This window comes from Megalops cyprinoides, chromosome 14, assembly GCF_013368585.1.
Source record: "Megalops cyprinoides isolate fMegCyp1 chromosome 14, fMegCyp1.pri, whole genome shotgun sequence".
NCBI lineage: Eukaryota > Metazoa > Chordata > Actinopteri > Elopiformes > Megalopidae > Megalops > Megalops cyprinoides.
Window position 1 is genome coordinate 20,461,458 of NC_050596.1, and position 12,950 is coordinate 20,474,407.

Below are 12,950 nucleotides of genomic sequence, written 5' to 3' on the forward strand. Positions count from 1 at the left end.
CACCACACCTGTAATCAGGGTCGTTAGTTTTACTTTAAATACAGGTGTGCTCTAGCACTCTAGTAGGCTCTAGCACTCTAGTATGAAAGAGTGGGAATTTTGGATGGTAGTTTGATGTAGGTTATCTTGTTTTTGTTGGGGGGGGTCTTTTTGATATTTAACACTTTCAGTTATGACTTTTTTTTACCCTTTAGATGAAAAAGCTGGTGGGTACTCTGGCTTGAAAACCAAATCACAGCTATGGCATTAAAGCACTCCATTGCTGTTTTGAAAATGGCAATACAGTTATGTAGAAGTCCTGCATTTTTCATTTACATGCAAAGGGGAAACTAATCTCAGATCTTTCCTAGGGAAGGACAGACTGAAATTCAGCAGGAGTAAACTGGTAAAGGAATGGGCTGAACAGTCTAATGAATGAAAATGAAAATGCTGTAATGAAATGGGCATCCACAACATCAGAACAGTAATAACTATAAATAAAATCAATACTGAGTAGGGGCTTCATTGGGCAGTAAAATGTTTGGTAGCCAGCTATGTGAAACTACTGTCGAGTTGCCATCCTTTTTCCACTAATCCACTAATGTCCTCTGAGGTTGAGGGGAGAGCCTGCTGTCTGATATAATTAAACTGCAGGCTGGTGGCAGGGGATAATTAATCTGATTTTACAAGTCTTATGATGAGACTGTGGGAGCCATGGAGAACAAACACAAACTCTTGCCTACTGTGAGCTGTTGAGGATGGCTAGCCACACCCATGAACTATGGGTGACAAAGGAGTAAACAATGCTATGTGGTAATAGTTTGTGAACGGACGTTAAAAAGGCAAGAGCCAGGAGACGGAGTGAAAAAAAAAAAAACGATGCGGCTGCTCAGTTTAGAAAATGTATAATTCCAACGAACATGAACGGCACATAAGAGAACATCTTTTGTATAGATGTTCCACGTGTCAAAAAGAGTGACTGCGCCGCACACAAAATGCATTTCACTTTTATGCATTCTGAAAACGAATGGCGATTTTTCAGTGTGAGATGTGACCCTCGTGTCAAATTGGTTTGTGCTGACACCTTTTTGCTCCGCGTATCCAGCCAATATGTTTTATGATGTAATTCTGCGCTCAAAGGAAAATCCATTACTTTTACTGCACCTGATAATAACAAACGCAAAGGCCTATATTCCTTGAAGTGCTGTTGGTCTCATACGTGATACGCTCACATAAATTTTGATGCGAAACAATATGAATACAAACAATAAATGACAACCTCAGCTATGCAGGTTGGGGCACGAGACCTTTTGTGCCTGGATGATAATATATGCATATCAGTCAGTGACTGTGCCCTCACTGCCACCATTTAGATATAGCATTGTTTAATCCTGAAAAACCGCTTTTCTCAAATCCGTTTTTGAGAAATTATGCCAATTTATGCATACCTCATCTGAGCTGTTGAAAAGCTGTTGAATATGGATTAAAAGGAAACAGTTGGCAAATGAGTGGATGGCACTAATTGTGCTTAGTTTTGCCTGATTTTTTTTTCAGTTGTAAGTAGAACATGGTCCTAGGCCAAAGAGTTCAAGACACAAAAGGGAATGCTTTTATTCCCTTTTTGTTGTGTCTGAGAATTACATGCCTGATGATCCCAAATGTGATGGAACTATTCCAGCACAGGTTCTGAAATCCAAATTAAAGAAAGAGGGAGTGATAAACAAATCCAAGTTGCTATGGTAACGGATGGGCTCACGATGCTTGGAAAGCAAGAGCTACTGTATGACTATGCCTTTCTCAGTGCTTGCCATGGCAGCCAAGTGTCTTTATTCACAGTATTGTTAATCACTGGAAAAGTAGGTGAACTGATAGGGAAAGGGGGGAGAGGGGTGCGAATGATCACACGTTTCTCAGAGGTGCTTCAGCAGAAACTTTGATTAATAGTGCTGCCTTCAAGTCCCTTTAAATTTGGCAATTACAACCTTTTTAACTATGCATATATATTTTCATGCTACTTTTGTCTGCGGGTCAAATCTCAGAGGACCCACTATCTATTTTTATGGAGAACTGTACTTACAGCTTAGATGTTTCCAGTCCCACTTACTGCAGCAGAGTGATTCAACCACGGTGCAGATAATGTTTCAGAAAATGGTTTAATTACTGCAGAGCTATTTTTATTCAGGCGCAGAGAAGGGCTCTTGTGGACCATAAAATCACAGTAACCAGCTGGCGGAAACGTGTCTTCGGAATAAACTGGATCGTGAACTTTCAGTAGACACACAGAAAAAACCACTGCGTGCGCAAAGTGTGATTGAGTTGGACAAGCCAAGAATCCCTTAACAAAAAAGCTTTTTATTTTCCATGAAATTGAACTCTAAATGATGAAGGCTGTAAATTAAATGTGGAAGCACCTACAAAGTATTTAGCGATTTCTCTGCATTTCGAAATGTCTGGTCATATTAACATTGCTCTTTTCATTTCTTCATCTCCTAAAAAGAGGAGGAATGCCCTGGATGAGTGTCTTGTTTTAATTTTTCAATCTCGCAAACACTTCCCTTCTGCATTAGAGCACCCCACTCATCCTGTGCGATTCTGTGCACATTAACTAGCAGGAGCTTTTCCCAAGTGCACACTCATTACACAGACTGGCTCTGAAAATCAATGCCTTAAATCAATGTTAAGCACATGTCACAAGACTAAGGCCCTGTACATACCTTTATGGGGGTCTCTGTTAAGTGTTCAACACGAAGCACATGATGGATTTTCCAAAAAGAAAGCTGCAGCAAAGCAATCCCATCGCATTGTCATGCTTAAAGCAAAATTGCCAAAGTAAAGCACAAGAAACTTGAATTTATATGCCCAGACTCAGATGGGTATGGAGTCCTGAAATTTGACGGAGATAGTGATCATTTTATTAGCTCATTTGTATTCTCTGAAAAGCTGGCTGTGGGAGGAAAGGAATGAGTTGGCACTGTGCTTAATCCCTGATGCAAGAGTATACCACATGACCAGCAACTTGGACTCACATTATAGGAAACAAATGAAAGCTGTTGTAATTTCCATCAAATTTCCTTGTAATTGCTATAAATTTATGACCAGCTAGGCTGCTCTAAATGACCATTCACTCTCATGTTAGAGCAGTCTGCTCTCTGTCTAATGCTCACAGCAGTACACCCTTTACTGTATATACAATCTGGTGCAACACTCGAGTCTTAATGTAATCTAACCCCATATCCCGCCCCCCACTTTACTTGCTGAAGGGGTCTCGGGTTCCTTAATATCCTTTGACATTATCACAACATGCCTGTGCCTGTGCTAAGCTGAGGGTGTAAAGATTTGGGAGCGTGATTTTGGAGAGCGTGAGAGCCCAGGAGCGAGCCTCCTCCCTGATCACTTCCCACATCAACCAGACATCCAGGGGATCCACAGACCCCCATGAGGAGCAGAGAGAGGTGAGGCTGTCTGGCAGCGAGCGCTCTGCCTTCAGGCCGCTGCCCAAGTTGATACTGCCGGCTCTGAAACTGTCAAACTCAGCATGCCTGGAGCCAGGCTGATGCCAGCCCGATGCCAGCTGGTCATGAATGATTTAACGGCAGGAGCCTGTGATGGAGAGGCCCGACCGTGTTCACGGAGGCCCGTCATCAATTAAAAGCCAAACTTGGAGCGAGACGGCAGTGACTGCCCTACTGGCTTATTTTTTTCTGCAAACTATAATTACAGCACCCTCAAGCAGAACCCAGCATTACTGATTGACACCTCTAATTGTGCTGATGCATGCCTACCCAAGTAAATTATGCTATGTCAGAAAAAAAAAGAAATATTTTAAAATTGTATGACAATGGGAGAATGATTACAGGAAGAAACTGAAATAGACCAAATGCTGGGGAAAAAGCAGGTAGCTGGAAAGCAGGTATAACATGACTAAGCAATATGTCTGCACATAGGGGTATAGGACACAGGGGTATTGTGGTTACACCAGGTACTAATGTCATTTCACCGTGTCTGAGTACAGGAAGCAGGGACTTTGAATATTGCACATTACTCCAGGGATATATCCAACCTGAGCTCCTTTAGTTTTATGTTCCCATAGCAGATACAGAAATACTTGTGATGTCTTGGAAACTTCCTGCAGCTTTTAATCTCATTGTACTTTATCTTTTGAAACAATAATGTTTATTTGATTAGCATTTACACATCCAGGACAAGTTGTATAGCTTATATATAGAATTTTATCTGTTTATGCAGCTGGATATTTACTGTAGCAATCCAGGTTAAGCGCTTTACTCAAGGGTAAATTCCCTCCTGTTACCCAGCTGCCAGGTTTGGGTATCGGACAGAATACCAGCTGTGCCACCGTGGTCTGCTGTCATTGGCAGGAAGTGGTCTGGAAGTCATGCTCCATTTCCTCCTCATTAGGCCCTCTGGGACGGGGAAAAGGAAGAGGTCAGGGAAGGGGAAGGGGGAGTGTGGGTGGGTACATCGCAGGATGGGAAGAGAAAAGGGAAGGGAGGGTGGGCAGGTACATATGAGAGGGAGGAAGGAGGAGGAAAGGATATTGGAGGATGTACTAGAAGTGTCCCGTCTGTGCCTTTTTTCCTCTCAGTCCCAATGCACCTTGTCCTCAGTGACTGCAATAGAGTTCAGCATATCAAAACATCTGTCTTATTACATCCATTGAACTGCACTACACTACTGTGAAAACTACGGTATTGTAGTAGTAATAATAATAGTAATAATAATAATAATAATAATAATAATAATAATAATAATAATAATAATAATAATAATAATAGAGCAGGCATTGGTGATGTGTTAGTATACTGTTGGTGGGGAAAATAGGTATTGCTTAATTGAAGCATTCCAAAACATGAACACCACATTTACAAAAAAATGCCCAATAAATTTTCCACTTAGGTTCTTAATTTTTCAGCTGCTTCAATTAATAAAAGCAAGACAACAAGAATACATGTAGTAAAATGCTGATCTGTCAATCTAGTCCTTTATTACGGTATTCGGCTTCATAAACCATGGTCCAATGAAAATATGTAACACTGTCAAAATACAAATTGATTGCTAAAAATATTATTTAATTGGAATGATGGAGTACACTGATTTCATTTATTTAGTTCAGTCTGTGTCACTTTCATGAGAAATACATTATCTGACTTTTTTTTTTTAGCTATAACAACTGACGATCCTGATGAACATATAGTGTCGGATTCAGAATGAAAAAAGGTTTTCTTAGGGAAAATTGCAAGGAGATGAGTTTGGAAATGAGTTCTCTTCTCCTCTTGCTCTCTCTCCATCACCTATGGTGTGACCTGGGCACAGGGGCATTGTGGGTAGCTGTTGACTTTCTCACAGCTCTTCTCAGCAGTCAATTACCCACAGGATCCCAACAGAGACACTAATAATTACAGACAGGATGCAGAACCCAGCTCATTAGCAGCCCTTTAGCCACTGTAACATTAACAGGTTTCCTGTCGTGTTAATTGGACGTTCCTGTCAGTCAACCTTTCACCTGTCAGTCAATCCATTTTCTGAAATGCTGCAAACAGAAGGCAGCACTGCCCTGCAGACTGTGTGCTGAAGCCTTTCATGGAAACCACACCAGCACCCTTCTTCCTCGGGTTTGGTGGCACCTGCTGCGCTTTGTGCTTTTTGTGTAGGTCTGCATGATGTTTCTTAGTTAAAAAAAAAAAAAAAAAAACAGGCCTTGAACACGCACGCACGCACACTCACTCACTCACTCACTCACTCACTCACTCACTCATTCATTCACTCTCATACCATCTTTACACAGCACACATGAATCTTATGGAGGATGTAGATTGCTACAATATAGCCCAAACAATGTAATGGTTAGGTCAAGAAGTGGAGAATGAAATAAATCATATGAATAAATCATAATACAATTATACTGTAGCAAGGGAATCCAGTATTTGCATAATAATCATTATGGAATCAGAATTCTTAATAAAAATAAATAATTTAATCTGTTTTAGCCAAGTAATTATCTCCATATCGGTGGTGTCAGTATGCTGTCTTGTAATCAGGGAACCATTGGAGAACAGACTCTTCTGCTAATAGCACTACGTCTTAAGAGACAGACCACAATTTGGTTTCTTGGTCTACCAACATTTTGAGCATAACTCAACCATTCAGTTGATTCAGAAACGCAGCCATCTACTCTGCACCATATTGAGGCGAACTCCTCTGGTGCCTTACCTATCACGGATACCACAGGCATCAATTTGAAGTTGGCTGTAGTTTCCCAGCAGCCCTTGCTGCACGTGGAACAAATTCATGGGCTGTCCATTGATGACAATCTGACGCATACACCCCTGAAAGGCCAAAGTTGGGTTCTTGCAGCCTGGGTTGTTTGGGGTCACGGGGCAACCTGAAGTGACACAAACATGTTTGACTTTTTCACTAAGGAATGTGTTTCAAAGAAAACAGCTGCCAAGAACTTAAATCAGACTCTACTCAAACGTTGTACAAGTGTCTAATAACAACTTAGAGCAATTCTTTTAAGTTAAACATCAGAATATAGATTCAAAGGATGAATTCTGGGAATTTAGAGCTATAGTGATCAGCCTTAGAACATATTCTGTTTTTTGCCTGCAGCGTGAATTCAATCTCTTGCAGCCCAATGGGCAAAACATATTTGCAATGGGCAAAGCAAATCTGAACCTACAGTATTTAGAGTTTACATGAAAGCAACATTGAAGCTGTCCACAGATTTAATAAGAGAATTTCACCTCAGTGCCCTTGATCTATTCAATAACCTTTCATCTACCTCTCTTTCTTAGTGTACAAATCCTCCTTTTATCAAGCTATCCATTCTCACATTAAGGTAGGGGAGGAAATAGGGTCTTATTAATTTGTCATTGGGGAATTACAGGATACCTGGCTATATACATCTTGAAGAGACCTGCTAGAGTCCATGGGTAGTGGGGGGAAGGGGAGGGGTGGGGTGGGTGTTGTATGGGGTGGATAGGGTGGGGATGGGCAGTCAGAATATGGCAAGGACAGGAGCTGAAGCAGAAGTCTCATAATTCCAGAATTATCGATTCATTGATCACAAGCTTTAAGAACTGTGCAATGTTGCCAACTTCAGTATAAACATCTCTAGATTTTGCTCTAGTATGCTGGATATTTCATAAGATTATGTGCCACAAATGACAAAGGGGTAAACTCTGTCCATTGTCGTCAGTCTGTAGGCTGGGCATGTGGACCTACCTCCAAAGAAGAAGCTGTCGCCAGAATCAATGTGGTCGTCCAGTTCCATGACTGATGCCCGCTCATTGTCCACAGTCAGAGAGACATGCTGACCCCTCGTACTGAGACTGACCGTGTGCCACAAGCCGTCATTCAAACTGTGGCCTGTGGAACAAAATGCAGCAAGAGCTGCTGTCAAGCCCAGGCAGCAAAATGGATTTTGAATGGAAGGTTATGGAACTGGTAAGTGTTGGAACCATAGACATACACTCAACTCTTTGTGTGGAGAGTATTATGGAAAATCTTTGAATCATTTTCTTTCAAGGACTCTTCAGACTGACAATGGATTAAAAAAATCACAAATGCATTCTGAACAGAGGATTCCCTTATTTGCCTGCTAGCTCCACCTCAAATGCACCTCACCATAAACAGTGGGGCAGTAATCTTTGATTTAGAGGTGGATCTCAGGTTTGATTAAATGGGGCGATGAAAGTGAACCCAGCCCATGCTGTGTGTTTCGGCAGCGCGTCTATCGTCCCTTCCGTCCCCACCATCTGCTGTCAGTCTGGGATCTGCCATCGAAACTGTCTAAAAATACATTATCTCACCCAGCCAGGTAAAAAAAAAAAATCCCTCTGTACTGTGTGAAATTCTTGCATTAAACCAAAACCACACAGCTACTTCACTCAGATATGTAACCAATATTATTCTGTGTGTGTGTTATACACATGCACAAACATGATCTAAAAAGAACGGTTTGCTTTATTCACGCCTGAAATTCTCACTCAGGTATCCTATGATTGAACATCTGCATTCTCAGAGTGAGACACACAGCTGTTCTATCTTATATCACTTAATTTGATGTTTGACTGATGTCTCTGCCCATATTGGCAGATGAAGCCCCTCATTCAGCATAGCTCAATGGAATACTGTTCTTCCCATCTCTAACACAAATCAAATCTTCACCTTTCTCTGTTAAAGATAAACTATTCAGTGAGAGGGGTTGAAAAAAAAAGGAAATTGATTATCATAATCCATCAGTTCTATCCTCAAAGACATACATTTGCATTTCTGAACTACCATACCTTTTTTTTTTTTTTTTTGCTGTCTGCAAGAAATGCTACACTGTTAGATATTAGTGGTCAGATCCAGCAACATTAGCTGAGCAGTGCTGGAGGTTATAGTGCTCAGATGCAGTAATATTAGCTGGGGTTATGTTGCATTGTATTTGTGTTTGAGGATTATGGAGGTGTCTCATCCCTCACCCGTAGAGATCTCGGATTTCTGCAGGGCTGATCTGTGATGTGTGAGATGGAGTCGTCCCTCTCTGATTTGCAGAACCAGACGTTCCGGGTCCTGGTCCAGCTGGGTGGACAGCAGCAGTCCATCCCGGTTCCAGGTGCGAAACTGGAAGCGTACAGAGAGACCGTCCACTGCCAGCTGTGCCGGGAGCATCAGGAAGCTGGAGCTGGAGCTCAGGAAGGTGGTTGCCACCAGCTGAGGCTCCGAGCAGGAAAAGGTCACATTGCCCTGGAGATGAGAGAAGTCATCAGAACAGATGCATCAGAGCTGACACATTAGAATAGACATATCGGGATGAGCTCACCAGATCAGACTCATAAGTACAGAGACATTAGTACAGACAGACTGTACCAGTGAAAGTTGGGATACTGTGCATTTACATTACATTAATTACAAACATGTTCTACTCTTCTCACTTTTTAACAAATAATTTAAGATGTGTCACTGTAATATGCAATTAGGATGAAATTGCCCATGATTTGTATTTTGCCTGGCTGTATTCTATCTTGGTGAACGCAGTGAGCTAAAGAAAAGGTATAGTTCTGATAAGGTGCTGTTACCTAAGAGGTTGAAAAAAAGACAGGCTGAAAATGTTAGGAAGCACTGAGATATTAAAGTGTATGGCTAATGAATAAACCCCTGCTGTCTCTTCTCAGGTCAGCAGTAAATCTACAGGCAGGTCCTCAGGGAGCAGGCCTGGTGTTATGGGGGTGCTTAGGGGTGCATTACACCCCCAGATGGACCTCAGTGTACCCCCAGTTGTCTCCTTATATCCCAAGAGATACATAGTATTTGACTTTTTGTGCACCCCTGTGGATTGCAGTTGCACCCCTTTGTATTTTCTTCTGGTGCCGAGCCTGCCAAGGAGGGCAGGGGAAATGATCCAGTCACACCTGATCCACCTTTTAGAGAGCGGTCCTGTTCAATACCAAAATACTGGACTGAGATGTGGGCATCACATTGATCTTTGTGTTACACATATAGATATAGGGGACCCTCCTCCACACTCCTGCTTCCCCATAGAGTCATACAGTATGAACACAAGTGAATCACTTGCTCATCAGAAAAATGATATTTATAAGAGTTTTTGAAGGAGGTGTTCTCTCCAGTGATCAGTTATATTGGTTGCAGGCTGTCTGATCACAGGGTCTGCTCATCTTTATACAGGCCATAGGGTGTAATAATGTGAGAGTGGCGATTTAGGTGATGAATGCTTTTAATGATAGAACTGCACTCCTTTGGGTACACCTTCAAAAATGCCGACCAAAGATGATCCCTGCGTGCCATATGTGAAAACGAGTTCATTTGATTTTCAACCCTTTCTCCAATGAGACTTTCATTATTTAAGCTTCAACAAACAGCAGATTGAGATTTCCTCTTGTTATTGTGATGCAATAATACTAATGATAATCTTTGTCATTATAATGGCCTTAACAAATAAATTATGGCATATTAAATTTACACAGTGAGTTTCATGGATCTCAAAGCACTTTAAAATAAGGTGCAGGATCAACTCCCCTCAACCACCCTATATGTCTGATTTTTGTGATTAGTTATGAAAATGGGTTTAGAATATATACACAATTATATTGCACCATACATACATTTCAGAGCTATAAAACATTTAATAAATTTTGGCGAAAAACTAGTCATACAAAACATGTTTTGTGCTCTTGTGCTCTTATCACTTTTTCATTTTCACTGTTACATAATAATAACCTGTAACACATAAAGCGAACAGACAGGTTAAACAAATACAACATTTCAGAGAAGGCTGGACTTCAATTTTCTGCGACTGACCATGTCTCAGCTCAGACAGCATTTGAGTTCATTTTCCAATGCCAGCCACAAATGTATACATTAAGCAGAAAAGAATATTTAGTATTCCCTTTTGATAGGACTGAATTGTCAGAATTTCAAGTGAAAAGAGAAAACTGATCAAAAGAACGTGCAGTGTGAAATGTACCTGAGAAACTGCTTCAAAACACTGCTCATGCAGACTCTTGTCATTAATATTAATCCTGCAATTGTGTAAGATGTACTCTTGATGATGAGCATGTGGGCATTTAGATCTTCGGCCAGCGTCATAATCCAAATATCCCCTCATAATCAGGGGAAAAAGACCAAAATTAGCCTGTGCTACATTAATCGGAGTAGGATTCCTTCGCATGCAACGGGCACGTTCGGAACTGGCAGCGTGTGAGAGAATACCAATCTCTCACTCAGTGGGATTCCTGTTCCCCGGGTCCCCTATGTTCACTGCTCCAGCATGTTTGCCTACCAGATATTCCTGTTCCCAGCACTGAGGAGACAGACATCGTGGTACAGCGTGGCACTTCCCTGCCGCCTGCTAATTGGACACTAAAGTACTTCCTGAGAGGCTATCATTAAATCACACAGAGTGTGCGATGGCGTGAGAACTGATGGTAGCAGCACTAATATTCTCCCAAGGCTGCGAGAGGCGTGAGGCAGGATCTTACAGCAATTAAGAGAAAAGAATATTACGAACCGGTGTTATCTTTAAACACTACAGTTCATGAGGGGTTTCAAATGCTGTCGCTGAGATCCGGTCTATAGAGCTTGGCCTTACACACATCCACTCGGCTGCTCTGATGTTACTAATGGATGTGTGAAGGTTGTGAAGGTGTGAATTCCTGGGACTCAGTGACATGATTCATACGGCTGCTGTTGGAGTGCACTGTATTGCATTGAAAACGCACCACCCGCTGACAACAAGGTGGGGCCGTGAACCCACACCAGCAGGGAACAGAAACACACGATGACTGGGCTTCTGTTGCTAAATGCAAAGCTGCAGAATTCAGTACACAACTTGTGAGCTGTACTGCCTGCCAGCAAGATCACATACTGTATATCACCTCGCAACTGTGCATGACAACTATAATGGAAATTAAATTTGCATTAAATCTTTGATTATTTTGTTTAAGAAAATCCTTAAAAGCTTTTGAAGGTTTGGATTGTTTGACATGCACCCATAAAATAAACATACATTTTACGCAGATGAATAGTTACAGAAGTAACTTCATTATGGATGCACACATTTAAAATTAATAATTTTAAAAAATGTTTATATTACTGTTTAGCACAATAAGGAATAAGTCCCTATTGGGTTTTATCCTGGAGAAATCTGATTTAACCTTCCTGATACTGTGTGAATTGCCTGCCTCCACAAAAATTGCCTCCTGAAGGGCCTATTTAATTACCTGTGTTTTAAATATTAGACATTCTGTAATGCAACACTGTTGAAAAATTATATGCTGTACTCTTCTTCTTTATTTTTATTGGTTTTTTTTTTTCATAGGAGGGAACAAAGGAAGTATAGCCTGTAAGGTCCTTTTATTTCCAGATTTTTGCCCACAGTGCACCAAAAAAAAACTCTCAGCAAAGTTTAGCTCCTCGATGGATTAAAGAGGATCAGAGGATGACTGAAACACTTTAAAAAATTTTGGCTCCCTTGAGTTCTGTCGCATGGAAATCACGCCAAGTTTGCTTTAGCCTCTTCTGTTTCCCAGGGTTAGATGCTCTCTTAAAGTGCTTGCCTAAGCCCTATGCACAGAACTGATGTCTTTGCTGGAGTATTGTATTAAATAAATCCCTCTCCATGCAAGGACAGGGGACATTGAATGGCAAAAGTGCATCCCTACGCTATGTGAACACAAAGAGGATTCTTATGCTTTTCCCTCCCCTGCCAAATGATATCCCACCTGCTCATTTCATCTGCAAGCTCTTAAAACACTCTCCTCTTACTAGTATCCTCAAAGGTGAGGCCTACAGGACCATTCTTCCATTTATATAACGGACTGGGCTTTATTATGTGTATGCCTCCCCTCCTTCCAGTTCAGGCTTACTGTACGTTCCTCTTTGATGGGTCGCCGGCACAGCTGACTCTTTATATCACTACTGTATACATAACATATGCATTTAGGGCAGCAGTGTGGTGCAGTGGTTTGAAAAGTAATCTTGCTGCCACGTGGTAGCATGTTATTTTTAATATGAGAGCGATACAAGTCATTCTGGGTAAGGTTGCTGGCTAAGCATGTCACACAATGTAATTTTCACTACAAATGCTGAGAAGGCCACACTAATGTAATCTCACTCAGGCCCTGCTCACTGTGTGCCTGCTGCTCCTCGCTAGTGTGTGTTGCTCCATTGATCGCTCCAGTAAGGCGCCCGAAGGGGAAGTCCTACCACGCTGTAGATCTGGGGCTTGCGTCTCTTGGCCAGGTCGATGATGTTGACGCCATTGTAATAGAGGTTCTCCATGCAGCCGTGGAAGTTCTTCCTCAGGAAGGTCCCTGGTTTGCCTGGCAGCGGAATGCCCCCGAAGCTGAGCTTTGTGAAGGAAACAAAAGATAACAGACACAAAGAATGATTATACATTGTAACTCCATGTCATTCTGAGAAGATCAGTTATGGAAACTTTCAAAAGA

General features: G+C 41.6%; 1 protein-coding gene across 1 annotated transcript in view; it reads right to left on the reverse strand.

Moving 5' to 3' along the window:
* The window catches only part of LOC118789292 (contactin-associated protein-like 5), a 59,125-nt gene that overhangs the window by 16,408 nt on the left and 29,767 nt on the right, over positions 1 to 12,950 (reverse strand). The window contains exons 8-11 of the mRNA XM_036545635.1: positions 12,709 to 12,852; positions 8,466 to 8,730; positions 7,222 to 7,365; positions 6,208 to 6,379 (exon numbers count right to left, since the gene is read on the reverse strand). Coding sequence (XP_036401528.1) covers positions 6,208 to 6,379; positions 7,222 to 7,365; positions 8,466 to 8,730; positions 12,709 to 12,852 — 725 coding nt within the window. The remainder of the gene's footprint in view (positions 1 to 6,207; positions 6,380 to 7,221; positions 7,366 to 8,465; positions 8,731 to 12,708; positions 12,853 to 12,950) is intronic.